The 19963-nt window shown below is 41.3% G+C and overlaps 2 protein-coding genes across 2 annotated transcripts; both read left to right on the plus strand.

The window, feature by feature from the left end:
- The first annotated feature begins 527 nt into the window (after positions 1 to 527).
- On the plus strand, positions 528 to 12687 carry cfi (complement factor I). The gene is made up of 12 exons (XM_039652285.2): positions 528 to 644; positions 2183 to 2651; positions 3509 to 3659; positions 3756 to 3940; positions 6048 to 6155; positions 6339 to 6440; positions 7116 to 7172; positions 7687 to 7826; positions 8118 to 8221; positions 8688 to 8968; positions 11732 to 11833; positions 12225 to 12687. Exons 1-12 carry the CDS (start codon positions 597 to 599, stop codon positions 12440 to 12442), a joined length of 1965 nt encoding a protein of 654 aa, XP_039508219.2. The 5' UTR covers positions 528 to 596; the 3' UTR covers positions 12443 to 12687.
- A 143-nt stretch (positions 12688 to 12830) lies between these two features.
- On the plus strand, positions 12831 to 19206 carry LOC148970691 (uncharacterized). Its single transcript, XM_089124224.1, has 4 exons — positions 12831 to 13614; positions 13693 to 13764; positions 13900 to 17579; positions 18132 to 19206. Exons 1-4 carry the CDS (start codon positions 13557 to 13559, stop codon positions 19107 to 19109), a joined length of 4788 nt encoding a protein of 1595 aa, XP_088980350.1. The 5' UTR covers positions 12831 to 13556; the 3' UTR covers positions 19110 to 19206.
- Positions 19207 to 19963: the final 757 nt, after the last annotated feature.

Consider the following 19963-nt stretch of genomic DNA (forward strand, 5'->3'; position numbering starts at 1 on the left):
TAATTAAACAAACTCAATGAATGTTTATTTAGGCTACTGTCCTTCTGAACCTCGGGTTTCCGATAAGTTCAGCGCGTATGCCTGTTACTTCCGGTGGAGAAATACTGTTGCATTTCTGTGCAAAAACATCATTGTGTAATCGATGAATGTTCCTCTAGACATTCACAGTGAGATGGGCTACTGTAAACAGCAAAATGTTACCAAAACCAGAAAATGTTTCTTGATCATCATATTAGAGTGATTTCTGAAGGATCATGTGACACTGAAGACTGGAGTAATGATGCTGAAAATCAGCTTTGATTAAAGGAATAAATTACAATTTACTATATATTCACATAGAAACAGATGATTAATATATTATATACATTATACATATATATTATATATATATAATATATTATATATAATAGCCTACTACTATATCTAATTTATTTTAAAAGGTAATAATGTACTTTAGTACACACACACACACACACACACACAAAAAAAAAAAAAAAAAAAAAAACCCGTCACGGCATTGACCCCTATATCACAGAGATTTGCACATCATCATCGAGTTGGTCAAAGAGCAGAGCAGAGCCGGAGCTGCAGGAGTCATGACGGTCCTCGCTGCACTCCTCGTGTGTCTCCTCTTCCACACCGCCGTGAGTTTCTGTTTCTCATATCATCATATTAAACTCAACCGTGATCGTCAAGCCTGCGTCGGTATGTCTTGAAAACCTAGTCATTATTTTTCCCAAAATGTATTTGGTGTTTTGCTGACGCAGACACTAGCCTAACGATACAAATGTTTTCATGTAATATAAATATTATATTAATAACAAAGGATTTAGGATAAAAGTAGTTTCATGTTATTTTTAAAGTCCCCTTGTATTGAAAATCCAACTTTTAATGTTGTTTATGTGTCTATGGTGTTTTTAATAAGACAAACCATGCACTGTAAAAATAAAAATAAATAAATAAAAATCCCGTAAACCAACGGTAAATGTCAGACAGTTTCCAGACGGATTCCGTTAAATTACAGCAAATACATTTCACAAAATTACAGAAAAATACAAAAACGGTAAAAAAAAACAAACAAAAAAAACCCCCAGAATATAGCTTCTTTACAGTCAAAATTAATTAAATTACAGGATTGTTGATAATGGCTTATCAAATGTGGAAAATGCATAAATTATGTCAAATTACATTAAACGCATTACATTATTAGCCTACATAAATTGACTTTCAGTTTAAACTGTAAATTTAGGGTTTATAAAGTTATTTTGTAATAATGTTGTAATTTTCCCTTAAAATATAGTTTTCTGTTTAAAATCAATGATGTAAAACTTCATTTTTATTTTTACTGATCCAATTTCACAACTTCTCTAATTAAGTACTTACACTCTAAAAAATGCTGGGTTGTTTTAACCCAACTTTGGGTCAAATATGGACTAACCGAGCCGTTGGGTTAAATTTTTACATTACATTTTTAACCCAACATTTTGGGTTTGTCCATATTTGACCCAAAATTGGGTTAAAACAACCCAGCATTTTTTAGAGTGTAATAATTGCAATTTCTGTTAAATTGACTAAATAAGTATAGAATACCTGTGCATTTACAGTATTAGTAATTAAACATAAACACTGAACTTAAATGTGAACATAAACACTTAAATGTGTCATTTGGTGATCAAAGATGAATTTTAAGGGATAACATTATTGACTAACGTTACAGTATGTGATGGTGCTTTTGTGAGAAGACATCCTCAGGCATCAGAGCTCTGTGATTGGGCCGGTCCTGTTACTCCTGCTGTTTCTTTCAAATGTGATTCGCCAGTTTATTATCAAACTACTAGCAGACAAATGAATCTACTTTACTTACTCACGTCATGTTCATTTTCCTACAGTATTAATAGTTCTAACATCATTTAGATTAATGCCTCATTACTGTTCTTATTTATTCAACCACATTAACATGTTAATTATGAAGCTTGTAATTGCCACTCTTTATCTCACAATTCTGACATTAAAGCTGCAATGTTTGGTAATAGTTGAGTAGTGAATAGTGAGTTTATAAAATAAAATTGCGAGGTAAAAAGTAGCAATTCCCTTTTATATTCCGTAGCAGAAACAAGCTTATCCATAGTTAATGGATTGATGTGCATTTGACATTAAGTTAAGTTTGTTTTTATCTTATTAGACTCTGGAGGAAGATCTAGCACCCGAGGGAACCCCACAAACTAGCAGTCCAGCGCCACCAGAGCCAAGTCAGAGTCCAGATCCAGTGGCAAACCCAGAAACCACAGGCACCAGTGCAGGTGAGGGGGAGAAAATAGAGTCACACTTAATAGTCAAACCGCATCCAAACGTGGAGGAGAAAACAGATTCAACCCAAGCTGAGTCGAAGAAAGCATCAACCCCCAAAAAATCTGCTGAGGGACCGGTTAAGTGTCCGCACACCCGGTGGTCCTGCTCAAAAGTGTTCTGTCCTCCATGGAGGCGCTGTATCTCGGGACAGTGTGTCTGTAAGATGCCGTACAAGTGTCCCCGTCAGGATAAGCAGGCGTGTACTCTGGACGGATCCCACTATTACTCCATGTGTCAGACCAAAGCCATCTCCTGCAGATCCAGCAAGCCCGTGTTCTCTCACTTCAGCTCAGCCTGCACAGGTGAGGACACACTCCTTCTTTATCTTAGATTGACAAACATGTAATAATCATGCATGATGTCATCGCCTTTTTCAAAGGTCCGTTTTCAAAAGTTTGTGTTTTCAGTCGCCCAAAATGCCGTTGTCGTGTAAAAGAACGGGCAAAACGCATAAAAAGTTTGACGTTTTTAGTTGAAAATGGTGTCATAATGTCATGAAAACGTTATTTCTGAATGTTCTTTGAATCCTCATACTTTTTTAAATATGTTTTAAAGATAAAGCTAAACGCTATCTTTATCTAAATGCTTTATGAAGCTAAATGCATCATGGCAGTTTAGAAACTGACATGACAAAATACATGATTTGGGGGGTTTTTATTTTGGGTCTGTGCTACTGCCTTCAAATATGAACTTTACTAACATCCCGTATCGTCAGCTTTATGAATGCAGCGCTTTTTACAGTAAAGCAACTTTACTGAGAGAACAGGAAATAATACCGTTAGTTCTGATCCAAAAGACAATAGCGTCATAGTCCAGCTTTAGTAAGTTCAGTGATGATTCATTTTTGATGTAAAAAAAGTTATTCGGTTCATTTGTATATATTTATATAGCCGTGATGTCATCGTCCAGCTGGGTTCAGTTCTCATATAATGGTGTCAGTGCAGGAGATCAATAAACCAATATCAACAGCGTACGCACATTCGACAGTCACGTCACTGAGAGTTAAAAACTTTGCATGTTTATGACCCTAAATGACATATAATCATCCGATTTCAAGAAAAACACAGCACAGTATTTTTGACGACTCAAAGAGTGTGTTGCGGGTCAAACTGATGGGATTTGATGATTTGGTGTGTGATTCTCACCTGTTTGTGTCCAGAGGAGCACACGGTGGAGGTAGAACTGAGGAAATCTAAAAAGCACAATGTGGTCATGATAAAAACGGAGAAGGGAACGATGCCTGTATGTGGCATCGACTGGAATATGGCGTCAGCTAATGTCGTTTGCCGAAACCCCGGGAAAGAGAGCAGGTAACACACACTCATCACTACACCAGAATCCTTTCCACTGCACAGGTTTGGGATGTGTGTTTATTTAACATGTTTCATGTCTCTGCTTCTCTTCAGAGGAGCGGATGCGGCGCCTACAACCAAGTATTCGCATCTTGACAACGCGTCTGATTGGGGAAAGGAGTGTATGAGTGTTCGCTGCACGGGATCTGAGCTCTCATTGGCTGAGTGCACCATCTATCATCCCATGGAAATCACAGAAAGCTCTGATGTGGCCGCCGTAAAGTGTCACGAACCCAAAGGTGCTTTTTAAGAAAAAGCAAACATCTTAATTTGAAAGGATAGTTCACCCAAAAATTTAAATTATCCCATAATTTACTCACCCTCGAAGTATCCCGATCCCACATCCGGGCTCATCACAGCTTTATAATGGCAGTGAATGGTCAGAGGTCGCTCTTCCTGTGTCGGGTCAGAGGTCACTCTTCATGCGCCGGATCAGAGGTCGCTCTTCCTGTGTCGGGTCAGAGGTCACTCGTCATGTGTCGGGTCAGAGGTCACTCTTCATGCGCCGGATCAGAGGTCACTCTTCCTGTGTCAGATCAGAGGTCACTCGTCATGTGTCGGGTCAGAGGTCACTCTTCATGGGTCAGGTCAGAGGTCACTCGTCATGCGTCAGGTTAGAGGTCACTCGTCATGTGTAGGGTCAGAGGTCACTCTTCCTGTGTCGGATCATAGGTCACTTGTCATGTGTCGGGTCAGAGGTCACTCGTCATGCGTGAGGTCAGAGGTCACTCGTCATGCGTCGGGTCAGAGGTCACTCGTCATGCTTGGGTTAGAGGTCACTCGTCATGTGTCGGGTCAGAGGTCACTCTTCATGCGTCGGGTTAGAGGTCACTCGTCATGTGTCGGGTCAGAGGTCACTCTTCATGTGTCGGGTTAGAGGTCACTTGTCATGTGTCGGGTCAGAGGTCACTCGTCATGCGTCAGGTCAGAGGTCACTCGTCATGCGTCGAGTCAGAGGTCACTCGTCATGCGTCGGGTTAGAGGTCACTCGTCATGTGTAGGGTCAGAGGTCACTCTTCATGTGTCGGGTTAGAGGTCACTCGTCATGTGTCGGGTCAGAGGTCACTCTTCATGCGTCGGGTTAGAGGTCACTCGTCATGCGTCGGATCAGAGGTCACTCTTCATGTGTCGGGTTAGAGGTCACTCGTCATGTGTCGGGTCAGAGGTCAGTCTTCATGCATCAGGTTAGAGGTCACTCGTCATGTGTCGGGTCAGAGGTCACTTGTCATGTGTCGGCTCAGACGTCACCCGTCATGCGTGAGGTCAGAGGTCACTCGTCATGTGTTGGGTCAGAGGTCACTCTTCAAGGGTTAGGTCAGAGGTCACTTGTCATGCGCTGGGTTAGAGGTCACTCTTCATGGGTCAGGTCAGAGGTCACTCGTCATGTGTCGGGTCAGAGGTCACTCTTCATGCGCCGGTCAGAGGTCACTCTTCATGTGTGGGGTCAGGGGTCACTCTTCCGCTGGAACTAGACTAGCGCACATCCGTTACTGGAAGCCAGTGATTATAGTTTATAAAGTTGTAAATATGGATATTGGTCTTGGCTTCGGAAGGCCTTCATTAACCCCTGCATTACTGTTATGATGGATGAGCTTCTGGGCTTCAAACTCAGGCTCCATTCAGTGCCATTATAAAGCTGTGAAGAGCCAGGACGGGTTATAATATAACTCTGGTTGTGTTCAGCCGAGAGAAGAAAGTCATATACACCAAGGATGGCTTGAGTTTTATGAGTGAATTATGGAATAATTGTCATTTTTGGGGGAGATAGCTCTGTAATGAGTAAGTGCATTTGGATTTCACACAAATATTCCTAACAAAGTGTTCCTTGTTTCCTTCACGCAAATTATAATACATTTTATTTATTTCACTTTCAAGAAAACCCATGAAATAATGTATTCTGCTGTTTCCACTTTGATGTCCCATCATTTTTTGAAGAATGTTTTTAGTTCTGAGAACGGTAAGAGATGTCAGTTCAGTCGTCAGTTTCTGCTGCCTGTATGGAGGAGACTGTGTTTCTCTGAATCCTGAAGCCTGATTGGCTCACATCTGCACCTGCAGGACCAAAGCCATTTCAGCCCGCATAAGCTCGACTGCCTGTATATGAATATATATCCTCCTATATACGAATTGCAAGATAAATTTTAAAAAATCGCAATGAGCTTTTTTCATTGTGTGGAGGAAACAAGCTTCTATAGTTATCTATTATCTGACATAAAAGTGTGTTGGAAAGGTGAGCATTATTTTCTGTGCAACCCTGATGATTGACCACCCCAGTATTGGGTTATAATCTGCTGTCCCTTCACACACACACACACACACACACACTGATGTTCAATCCCTGTGCAGTCGAGTGCAAGAAGTTCCTCTGTACGAACGAGAAGTGTATAAACCTAGGAAAGACCTGTAACGGCATCGATGACTGTGGAGACTACAGTGACGAGATGTGCTGCCAGAGTGAGTCTCTACTTCCTGACATCATCATTCCTCTTCCTGTTTCCCACAATCCCCTCTGTTGGCTGTTTCTGAATAAAGCACTATTAATTTTTTAGTTAAATTCATTACATTTGTGATTGTGTTATTAATTATAAAAATGTAAAAACACAAGACTTTCCTAATATTCCCGATTGTGTTGTGAAGAATGCAGAGAAGCGTTCCACTGTAAGTCGGACGTCTGCATCCCTCGTGATGCTGTTGGAGACGGAGTCAGGGACTGTCTGGGAGGAGAAGATGAACTGGATGGTCAGTGAGATCTTATTACTTCCATATTACAGTTCCAGAACAAGTGTCTCCTTCAACAGTCCTACTCAGACTGCATTGCAAAACATTCAAACCACATCTGTGTTTCCTGCACGCAATTTGATATACAATCAAATATGGTACAAATGGCTTACTGTTCTTCCTGTGAGGAATCAAAACCCATCTGAATGCGTCTGTGATGGAGATGTTTCAAAACGCTTTCATTGAACACCACAACATTTGTTTCAACGTAATTCTGTAGGAAATAAAAAACATAATTACGAATTTTAGCTCACAATTTGGACCTTTATGTTTTATTCCGTGACCAAAACAAGCATCTATGAGAATCCCAACCCAGTCGTGTTAGCGGCCCCTAAGTTAATCACTAATTCTCTTTATAACGGAAGTGAATCAATCAAAACTAACTTTATCTGGACGATAACTTTATTCTAGATCTGCTGTAAAGCCCAAACACTCTGTGTGACTGTAATCTCCTGTTATTATCACTGTAACGCTGCTGTGTACTTTTAAAGATCTGTATAAATGAAGGAGACTTGACTTGCCAATCTAAAAATGAAAAGAAATACATTAGGAATTGTAAGAAGGTTCAGTCAGTCACACTTGTCGAGTTTTAGACGTGTTGCAGAATAACTGCATTTTCTCTTCTTTGTGTTTCAGAAAAAAACAAACCAACGGAGATTAATCAGACACTTTTGTTTTCGGATCCAATGTCGGGTGAGAACAAACTCTGAACATCCAAAGTCGGACACTTCAGCAAACAAAAACCTCCAGGAGATCAGACAGAAACATAGAGTCGGCCCACATCCGGCCCACATCCGGTACACGAGGATTCAATGCATGCCAGATGTGGGCCGGATCTGGGCCAAGGTTCTTTTAACGTTATGAACATTTACACGTTCTTCCAGTTACGATAATAAATGTTACGATGTTTTCTCTGACATGTTTTAGTTGGATGTTCGCCTGACGTTTTTTAATGTTTCTTCAGAGAACCTTCAAAAGAAACGTTCCCATAACGTTTGAAGAATGATACAATGAACGTTACGTTCACACCACCAAGAAAAACTTGCTGGACATTTTGAACTTTCAGGAAACATTCAGAAATAATGTTTTGTAACTTAACGGGAACGTTAGCAAAACATTCTTAGAATTTGTCTGTTAGCTGGACAAATGTAGATGTGCGCGGAGCTTCGTTCAGCTGAATCAACACATCTGTGTCCTGCTGTTCCAGAGATCAGAGCGATCCGCAAGCTTACCGAGAGCCAGCTGCAGTGTGGCGTTCCCAACATGGAGTATGAGTTCAAAGCGGAGGACGCCGCGACCCTACGCCAACGCAGAAAACGCCTAGTCGGAGGGGAAGAGGCGTTACCGGTCAGTCGTGAAACACACGACCTCAGATATGTGCTCCGATACCAACAACCGATATAGTGAAACCTACACAGTGTGTGTGTGTGTGTGTGCAGACAAAGAAACAACAGAAAGTAGAATGGGGATAAAAAATAAGGCTGTCTATTAAGTAAATGTGTGTTATTTGTGGAATATTAAATGCAATACAGTAACACATAACTTAGCTGTGGACACGCGCAGTGGATGATTTCACTTCGCATAAAAAATGCCTCATTGTTTTGGTTTGGCCTCTGTGTGTGACCTTTGCCCCCGCAGACCCAGATACAGTGGCAGGTGGCCATTCAGGACGAAGGCTCGATCCACTGTGGAGGGGCGTATCTCGGCGGCTGCTGGGTTTTGACCGCCGCCCACTGCGTCAGGTACAACCAATCGGTAGATCGAGGCTTCGAAGCAATCCAACACGGTGACCTCTAGTGGTCAGAACAGTGTAAATGCAACAAAAACCCGAGTCGAATAAAAGTAAGATTATGTGTTCTCTTATCAATGGTCAGGTTTGTTTTATGAATGGCTCAGCTAAACAGGCCAAAAAGAGGCTATTAACTACCATTATTCGTTTGAATTACACTAATTGGTTCATTGGTTCTCCTCAGTGAATCAGAGAGTTTAGAAGTGTTTGGAAACAGTTCTGGCGTAATGAAGCCTCGTTTACTGAAGTCACGTGACTCTGGCGGTTTGATACACTCTCCGAACCATTGATTCGGAACCAAAGATTCGTAAAGGTTTCGAAGCTTCATGAAGCAGTGTTTTAAAATCGCCGTCATTACCAATCGGCACACGTTTTGATCAGCCTGTACAGAGTTGTGCATTTGCGTGTCGTGTGTCTAGGCCCAAACCAAAGTCCTACCGAATCAAGTTCTCTCTGTGGAAGAAGCATCGTAAGCAGTCGACGACAGACAGCATCCCGGTGAAGAACATCATCATCCATCATGAATATGACGCACAAACCTACGCCAACGACATCGCTCTGGTGCAGCTGGAGCCGCTGAATCTGTCGGACAAGTGTATGGTGGATAACCCGGCGGTGCGATCCGTGTGTGTGCCCTGGTCCACTGAGCAGTTCCAGCCCAACGACACCTGCACCATCTCCGGCTGGGGCCGCGACAAAGGTGCGCTACACCTGACATGTGGAACCGCCAGCATGGGATCCATCCTTTCATGCATTTACATTTAATCCATTCATTCTGTTTCCATTTTGGAATTGCTCACCCAAAAATGAAAAATTAGCCCATCATTTTCTCCCTGTAAGTCATCTTAGGTGTATATGACACTCTTCTTTCAGACGAATACACTCAGAGTTATATTAAAAAATGTTCAGACAAAGTCCATAAAAGTGCATCTACCCATCATACAGTGCATTTAATGATGGACAGATGCACTTTAATGATGGACAGATGCACTTTTATGATGGACAGATGCACTTTAATGATGGACAGATGCAATTTTATGATGGACAGATGGACTTTTATGATGGACAGATGGACTTTTATGATGGATAGATGCACTTTTATGATGGACAGATGCACTTTTATGATGGACAGATGCACTTTTATGATGGACGGATGCACTTTTATGATGGACAGATGCAATTTTATGATGGACAGATGCACTTTTATGATGGATAGATGCAATTTTATGATGGATAGATGCAATTTTATGATGGACAGATGGACTTTTATGATGGATAGATGCACTTTTATGATGGACAGATGCACTTTTATGATGGACAGATGCAATTTTATGATGGACAGATGCACTTTTATGATGGATAGCTGCACTTTTATGATGGATAGATGCACTTTTATGATGGACAGATGCACTTTTATGATGGACAGATGCACTTTTATGATGGATAGATGCACTTTTATGATGGATAGATGCACTTTTATGATGGATAGATGCAATTTTATGATGGATAGATGCACTTTTATGATGGACAGATGCACTTTTATGATGGACAGATGCAATTTTATGATGGATAGATGCAATTTTATGATGGACAGATGCACTTTTATGATGGATAGATGCACTTTTATGATAGATAGATACACTTTTATGATGGACAGATGCACTTTTATGATGGATAGATGCACTTTTATGATGGACAGATGCACTTTTATCATGATAGAGGCACTTTTATGATGGACAGATGCACTTTTATGATGGACAGATGCACTTTTATCATGATAGAGGCACTTTTATGATGGATAGATGCAATTTTATGATGGACAGATGCACTTTTATGATAGATAGATACACTTTTATGATGGACAGATGCACTTTTATGATGGATAGATGCACTTTTATGATGGACAGATGCACTTTTATGATAATAAATGCACTTTTATGATGATAGATGCACTTTTATGATGGACAGATGGACTTTTATGATGATAGAGGCACTTTTATGATGGATAGATGCACTTTTATGATGGACAGATGCACTTTTATGATGGAAAGATGCACTTTTATGATGGACAGATGCACTTTTATCATGATAGAGGCACTTTTATGATGGACAGATGCATTTTTATGATGGACAGATGCACTTTTATGATGGATAGATGCACTTTTATGATGATAGATGCACTTTTATGATGGATAGATGCATTTTTATGATGGACAGATGCACTTTTATGATGGATAGATGCACTTTTATGATGGATAGATGCACTTTTATGATGGACAGATGCACTTTTATGATGATAGATGCACTTTTATGATGGACAGATGCACTTTTATGATGGATAGATGCACTTTTATGATGGACAGATGCACTTTTATGATGGATAGATGCACTTTTATGATGGATAGATGCACTTTTATGATGATAGATGCACTTTTATGATGGACAGATGCACTTTTATGATGGATAGATGCACTTTTATGATGGACAGATGCACTTTTATGATGATAGATGCACTTTTATGATGGACAGATGCACTTTTATGATGGATAGATGCACTTTTATGATGGACAGATGCACTTTTATGATGGACAGATGCACTTTTATGATGGATAGATGCACTTTTATGATGGACAGATGCACTTTTATGATGATAGATGCACTTTTATGATGGTTAGATGCACTTTTATGATGGATAGATGCACTTTTATGATGGACAGATGCACTTTTATGATGGATAGATGCACTTTTATGATGGACAGATGCACTTTTATGATGATAGATGCACTTTTATGATGGTTAGATGCACTTTTATGATGGATAGATGCACTTTTATGATGGACAGATGCACTTTTATGATGGTTAGATGCACTTTTATGATGGACAGATGCACTTTTATGATGGACAAATGCACTTTTATGATGGACAGATGCACTTTTATGATGGATAGATGCACTTTTATGATGGACAGATGCACTTTTATGATGGACAGATGCACTTTTATGATGGTTAGATGCACTTTTATGATGGATAGATGCACTTTTATGATGGACAGATGCACTTTTATGATGGACAGATGCACTTTTATGATGGTTAGATGCACTTTTATGATGGACAGATGCACTTTTATGATGGACAGATGCACTTTTATGATGGATAGATGCATTTTTATGATGGTTAGATGCACTTTTATGAGGGATAAACTTTGATGGACTTCAAAACAGAAACAGCCATTATAAAGCTTGGAAGAGGAATTGTTTTATATAACTCTGAGAGTTTTCTTCTGAAAAAAGAATGTCATATACACCAAGGATGACTTTTATGGATGAATTTACATTTTTGGGTGAACTATCCTTTTAAAATTATATTATTCAATATTATTGTTATTGGTGTGAAGAAGGTTTTAGATTATTTTAAGTTTTAATCCAGTGGGGTAACAGGTTTTATTGTGTCTGTTTGTTTAAAGAGGGACAGTCAGCAGCGATTCTGAAATGGGCAAATGTGACGATTATCGGTGACTGCAAGAATTATTACAAGGACCGTTTCCTCCCTGGAATGGAGTGTGCAGGTGTGTGTGTGTGTGTTTGACTAAACACTAAAATTTGTGATCATACGCAGAATATAATACTGCCTTCACATGCTATCAGAATCATCGTAAATACAAGTTTCCTCATCAGTAAATTAGACATGAACGGCCTCTCAAACTGCACTTATGATTGAGAAACTCAGATATAATTTTCATAGCCCATAAACTAGCAATTTCTGAATGAAAATGTTTTAAAACCAACTGTAATTCAGCAGATAGCCTAAGAAGCATTTCGTAAAGATATCACATGAGTGTGTACTGTAGGCCTGTGCTTCTGTAAGTAATGTTGAAGTTTAATTAACGGAACAGTGGCATGAGCTGAGACTCTTGGTTCACCCGTTCCTGCTCTCTCATTGGCTGTGCTCTGTGTCAGGTGACCTGGAGGGGAAGGTGGACTCGTGTCAGGGCGACTCTGGAGGGCCGCTGGTGTGTAAAGACGCGTCTGGCGTGTCGTACGTGTGGGGAATAGTGAGCTGGGGGGAAAAATGTGGCGAACCCAATAATCCTGGAGTCTACACAAAAGTGGCACATTACTTCGACTGGATCCGCCTCCACACAGGCTGGGCTGCTGTAACCAAATATAACCAGTAAAATTAATTTGTTAACATTTGCCGATTGATTTTACTGTATGAGCTTTTGAACTTCTCTTTGTGCTTGCTATTAAAATGCTTATTATACATTTATCTGGCAATTTTAAATCTCAGTCCTGTTTCTTCTTTTGTTTCCATGTATTTCGTAGTTTGTGGTGTTTCTGAGAAATTCAATGTTTATGTTGTATTTCTGATGTGAATCATTACACACACACACATAAATGAATATATTTGCAAATAACTGGATTCTGTGTCTGTTTGTTTTCTTGACAATACAAAATGTGTTTATGTTTCCTGTACTCACACAAAAAGACCATGACTGCTTTGTAACTTTATATGAAGTGGGGGAAAAATCAAGACAATTTTATCCATATACACTGATATATTCACTGTGGTTTAGTAGTCATTTATTGTTTCTACATATTTCAAACTATGAGATAAAAACAAATAAAATGTTCATGAAAAATCAGTACAAGATGCTGTTCATCTGTTTGACCACCAGATGGCCACAATACATTTTACAATTTTATAATATTTTTAATCTCCTTTGCAACCTATAAGATTTGTGTTAATCAGATGGGATCAAAGGGATCGTTCTCAAAATAAACTCTCATCAATTAACCATGTCGTTGTAATAATCAGAACACATACATTTTGGCTGAATTTAATAATAGACTGGAATACTTTAATGTAATCATTATTTATGTAAAAGCAGTAGTGTTTGAAACTCATCCACTTTATAGGCAACAAAGACGTGTTCTTCACCTTTGCCAGAAAGACTCTTGATTTCGCGATATTTTGACAGCGTTACTTTACAGTGGCGAACTCAAAACGCCTTAGTTGAGTAAGCGATCGGCCAAAACATAAACAGTTTTACGTTTTTATTTGAAACCGGTGTCATGTAAACACCCCCTAAATTCTGTGGGATATGACATCAGCTATGCTGAGTGATTCATTTATTATCGATCTCATTAATTAGCAGATTTGCCCCAATAATGAGTTAATCATCCAGGTGGTACAAATCTGTTTGGCTTTAAAAGGCCCGCATGGTTGGTTTGAAACTGTAGTGCTTCCAGTTGAGTTAGCTTTCTTAGCAGCTCAGTTTGTGTTATAGAATGGGTTTGATTAAAATTACTGTTTTGGTAGTTCTTTTTCACCAGTTAGTATGGCATGGTAAGTTTCATTTTTGATTGCTATTAATAAGGTTTCTTGTCTGTTTTCTTTATTTAAGTGTCAAATGTTTTTCCTCAGCTTTCTGCACAGTCGAAGGTGGATCCTTAGATTTCTCCTTGTGTGATGTTGGGAGAGTAGTTGGAGAAAAAGGTTCGTAGACCTGTGTTTCATAACCTAACATAGCCCTACTTTTGTACCAAAGTATTATGAGTTTATACTAACACAGTTACATGGTGGATTTTGCAATTTGTAAAAACACACTTCTGTCTTTCTCCCTCTCTCCAGAAAATTCTAGCTCTGTCCAACTGACAGCTGACGGATCTTGTTCTGCCAACTCCACCTTGAGCAATGATGATTCTGCCAACTCTACCTTGAGCAATGATGATTCTGCCAACTCCACTTTGAGCAATGATGATGCTGAGGGATCTGGTTCTGTCAATGCTACCTTGAGCAATGATGATTCTGCCAACGCCACCTTGAGCAATGATGATTCTGCCAACTCTACCTTGAGCAATGATGATGCTGAGGGATCTGGTTCTGTCAACGTCACCTTGAGCAATGATGATTCTGCCAACTCCACTTTGAGCAATGATGATGCTGAGGGATCTGGTTCTGTCAATGCCACCTTGAGCAATGATGATTCTGCCAACGCCACCTTGAGCAATGATGATTCTGCCAACTCTACCTTGAGCAATGATGATGCTGAGGGATCTGGTTCTGTCAACGTCACCTTGAGCAATGATGATTCTGCCAACTCCACTTTGAGCAATGATGATGCTGAGGGATCTGGTTCTGTCAATGCCACCTTGAGCAATGATGATTCTGCCAACTCCACCTTGAGCAATGATGATTCTGAGGGATCTGGTTCTGTCAACTCCACCTTGAGCAATGATGATTCTGAGGGATCTGGTTCTGTCAACGTCACCTTGAGCAATGATGATTCTGCCAACTCCACTTTGAGCAATGATGATGCTGAGGGATCTGGTTCTGTCAATGCCACCTTGAGCAATGATGATTCTGCCAACGCCACCTTGAGCAATGATGATTCTGAGGGATCTGGTTCTGTCAACGCCACCTTGAGCAATGATGATGCTGAGGGATCTGGTTCTGTCAACTCCACCTTGAGCAATGATGATTCTGTCAACTCCACTTTGAGCAATGATGATTCTGCCAACGCCACCTTGAGCAATGATGATTCTGAGGGATCTGGTTCTGTCAACGCCACCTTGAGCAATGATGATGCTGAGGGATCTGGTTCTGTCAACTCCACCTTGAGCAATGATGATTCTGTCAACTCCACCTTGAGCAATGATGATTCTGCCAACTCCACTTTGAGCAATGATGATTCTGAGGGATCTGGTTCTGTCAATGCCACCTTGAGCAATGATGATTCTGCCAACTCCACCTTGAGCAATGATGATTCTGAGGGATCTGGTTCTGTCAACGCCACCTTGAGCAATGATGATGCTGAGGGATCTGGTTCTGTCAACTCCACCTTGAGCAATGATGATTCTGTCAACGTCAACTTGAGCAATGATGATGCTGAGGGATCTGGTTCTGTCAACGCCACCTTGAGCAATGATGATTCTGTCAACTCCACCTTGAGCAATGATGATTCTGTCAACGTCAACTTGAGCAATGATGATGCTGAGGGATCTGGTTCTGTCAACTCCACCTTGAGCAATGATGATTCTGTCAACGTCACCTTGAGCAATGATGATGCTGAGGGATCTGGTTCTGTCAACGCCACCTTGAGCAATGATGATTCTGTTAACGTCACCTTGAGCAATGATGATGCTGAGGGATCTGGTTCTGTCAACTCCACCTTGAGCAATGATGATTCTGTCAACGTCACCTTGAGCAATGATGATGCTGAGGGATCTGGTTCTGTCAACTCCACCTTGAGCAATGATGATTCTGTCAACGCCACCTTGAGCAATGATGATTCTGTCAACGTCACCTTGAGCAATGATGATGCTGAGGGATCTGGTTCTGTCAACTCCACCTTGAGCAATGATGATTCTGTCAACGTCACCTTGAGCAATGATGATTCTGTCAACGTCACCTTGAGCAATGATGATTCTGTTAACGTCACCTTGAGCAATGATGATTCTGAGGGATCTGGTTCTGTCAACTCCACCTTGAGCAATGATGATTCTGTCAACGTCACCTTGAGCAATGATGATGCTGAGGGATCTGGTTCTGTCAACTCCACCTTGAGCAATGATGATTCTGTCAACGCCACCTTGAGCAATGATGATTCTGTCAACGTCACCTTGAGCAATGATGATGCTGAGGGATCTGGTTCTGTCAACTCCACCTTGAGCAATGATGATTCTGTCAACGTCACCTTGAGCAATGATGATTCTGTCAACGTCACCTTGAGCAATGATGATTCTGTCAACGCCACCTTGAGCAATGATGATTCTGTCAACTCCACCTTGAGCAATGATGATTCTGTCAACTCCACCTTGAGCAATGATGATTCTGTCAACGCCACCTTGAGCAATGATGATTCTGTCAACGCCACCTTGAGCAATGATGATTCTGTCAACGTCACCTTGAGCAATGATGATTCTGTCAACGTCACCTTGAGCAATGATGATGCTGAGGGATCTGGTTCTGTCAACTCCACCTTGAGCAATGATGATTCTGTCAACGCCACCTTGAGCAATGATGATTCTGTCAACGTCACCTTGAGCAATGATGATTCTGTCAACGCCACCTTGAGCAATGATGATTCTGTCAACGTCACCTTGAGCAATGATGATTCTGTCAACGTCACCTTGAGCAATGATGATTCTGAGGGATCTGGTTCTGTCAACGCCACCTTGAGCAATGATGATTCTGTCAACGTCACCTTGAGCAATGATGATTCTGTCAACGTCACCTTGAGCAATGATGATTCTGAGGGATCTGGTTCTGTCAACTCCACCTTGAGCAATGATGATTCTGTCAACGCCACCTTGAGCAATGATGATTCTGTCAACGTCACCTTGAGCAATGATGATTCTGTCAACGCCACCTTGAGCAATGATGATTCTGTCAACGTCACCTTGAGCAATGATGATTCTGTCAACGTCACCTTGAGCAATGATGATTCTGAGGGATCTGGTTCTGTCAACGTCACCTTGAGCAATGATGATTCTGAGGGATCTGGTTCTGTCAACTCCACCTTGAGCAATGATGATTCTGTCAACGTCACCTTGAGCAATGATGATGCTGAGGGATCTGGTTCTGTCAACGCCACCTTGAGCAATGATGATTCTGTCAACGCCACCTTGAGCAATGATGATTCTGTCAACGTCACCTTGAGCAATGATGATTCTGTCAACGCCACCTTGAGCAATGATGATTCTGTCAACTCCACCTTGAGCAATGATGATTCTGTCAACGTCACCTTGAGCAATGATGATGCTGAGGGATCTGGTTCTGTCAACGTCACCTTGAGCAATGATGATTCTGAGGGATCTGGTTCTGTCAACGTCACCTTGAGCAATGATGATTCTGAGGGATCTGGTTCTGTCAACGCCACCTTGAGCAATGATGATTCTGTCAACTCCACCTTGAGCAATGATGATTCTGTCAACGTCACCTTGAGCAATGATGATGCTGAGGGATCTGGTTCTGTCAACGCCACCTTGAGCAATGATGATTCTGTCAACGTCACCTTGAGCGATGATGATGCTGAGGGATCTGGTTCTGTCAACGCCACCTTGAGCAATGATGATTCTGTCAACGTCACCTTGAGCAATGATGATGCTGAGGGATCTGGTTCTGTCAACGCCACCTTGAGCAATGATGATTCTGTCAACGTCACCTTGAGCAATGATGATGCTGAGGGATCTGGTTCTGTCAACTCCACCTTGAGCAATGATGATTCTGTCAACGTCACCTTGAGCAATGATGATGCTGAGGGATCTGGTTCTGTCAACTCCACCTTGAGCAATGATGATTCTGTCAACGTCACCTTGAGCAATGATGATGCTGAGGGATCTGGTTCTGTCAACTCCACCTTGAGCAATGATGATTCTGTCAACGTCACCTTGAGCAATGATGATTCTGAGGGATCTGGTTCTGTCAACGTCACCTTGAGCAATGATGATTCTGTCAACGTCACCTTGAGCAATGATGATGCTGAGGGATCTGGTTCTGTCAACGCCACCTTGAGCAATGATGATTCTGTCAACGTCACCTTGAGCAATGATGATTCTGAGGGATCTGGTTCTGTCAACTCCACCTTGAGCAATGATGATTCTGTCAACGTCACCTTGAGCAATGATGATGCTGAGGGATCTGGTTCTGTCAACGCCACCTTGAGCAATGATGATTCTGTCAACGTCACCTTGAGCAATGATGATTCTGAGGGATCTGGTTCTGTCAACGCCACCTTGAGCAATGATGATTCTGTCAACGTCACCTTGAGCAATGATGATTCTGAGGGATCTGGTTCTGTCAACTCCACCTTGAGCAATGATGATTCTGTCAACGTCACCTTGAGCAATGATGATGCTGAGGGATCTGGTTCTGTCAACTCCACCTTGAGCAATGATGATTCTGTCAACGTCACCTTGAGCAATGATGATGCTGAGGGATCTGGTTCTGTCAACGCCACCTTGAGCAATGATGATGCTGAGGGATCTGGTTCTGTCAACTCCACCTTGAGCAATGATGATTCTGTCAACGTCACCTTGAGCAATGATGATGCTGAGGGATCTGGTTCTGTCAACGCCACCTTGAGCAATGATGATTCTGTCAACGTCACCTTGAGCAATGATGATGCTGAGGGATCTGGTTCTGTCAACGCCACCTTGAGCAATGATGATGCTGAGGGATCTGGTTCTGTCAACTCCACCTTGAGCAATGATGATTCTGTCAACGTCACCTTGAGCAATGATGATGCTGAGGGATCTGGTTCTGTCAACGCCACCTTGAGCAATGATGATGCTGAGGGATCTGGTTCTGTCAACGCCACCTTGAGCAATGATGATGCTGAGGGATCTGGTTCTGTCAACTCCACCTTGAGCAATGATGATTCTGTCAACGTCACCTTGAGCAATGATGATGCTGAGGGATCTGGTTCTGTCAACGCCACCTTGAGCAATGATGATTCTGTCAACGTCACCTTGAGCAATGATGATGCTGAGGGATCTGGTTCTGTCAACTCCACCTTGAGCAATGATGATTCTGTCAACGTCACCTTGAGCAATGATGATGCTGAGGGATCTGGTTCTGTCAACTCCACCTTGAGCAATGATGATTCTGTCAACGTCACCTTGAGCAATGATGATGCTGAGGGATCTGGTTCTGTCAACGCCACCTTGAGCAATGATGATTCTGTCAACGTCACCTTGAGCAATGATGATGCTGAGGGATCTGGTTCTGTCAACGCCACCTTGAGCAATGATGATGCTGAGGGATCTGGTTCTGTCAACGCCACCTTGAGCAATGATGATGCTGAGTGGTCCGCTTCCGTCAACGCCACCTTCAGCTAGGATGATGTGGTGTCTGGTTCTTTTTTTTTTAGCCCCAGTCTATTTAACTTATGAATCAAGATTCTGTGTAACAAAATAAATTGTCTTTTGGAATGGGTTTCATGGTTTGGTTTGTCAACTCCTTTCGATTTGCTAGGGTTTTATATCCAATTGGGTTAGTTTGTGATGGCAATTGTCATGTGGATTGCTGAAGCCCTGGCTATTAAATTTTCACTTAATTTTATGTTGAACATTTGAACCGTAGGGGTGTCCTGAGAATTTTCCCGCCATTTTGAATTTTCCCATACTTTTCAACATACTTTTTCAAACTCCTAGACGGTTTGTTCGATTTTCAGACCATTCTGGCAAAAATTATCAAAAGCTTTTTGTTGTCCAATGGTTCTTGCACAAACGAATTTGATAAAGGCTATATCTCTAACACTAGCGTATTCAGACCAAACTTCGTACATGTCATCCCAAGCGTGACATGAGGCTACAGGCAGTGTTTTGGGACAGCGCCACCACCTGGTCAGGAAATTTGAAAATTATTCTTTTTTACTGAATGGTTTACCCAAATAATCATAGCACTGGTCTCTTCTGTGTCAGTGCATCATGATAAGTCAGTGCCCAGTTTTCCCAAATTGGCTATTGTGGGTGTCGGCTAATTCAAATTTCGCTTCACAACATCGTCCAGTGAAGTAAAAACCTTTTACATGGAGACTTTCTCATGAAACATCAATCATAGGGTTAAACCACAATGGCAAGCATCGCAAGAGATAAGTCATAATAAAACATTCCAAAAAGGAATAAAATTATGAATCATTCAATGATAAATTATATAAAATAAAAATATGATCACACCCACGATCGAAAAT

This window comes from Pimephales promelas, chromosome 20, assembly GCF_988280905.1.
Source record: "Pimephales promelas chromosome 20, fPimPro1.hap1.1, whole genome shotgun sequence".
In the NCBI taxonomy this organism is placed as follows: Eukaryota; Metazoa; Chordata; class Actinopteri; order Cypriniformes; family Leuciscidae; genus Pimephales; species Pimephales promelas.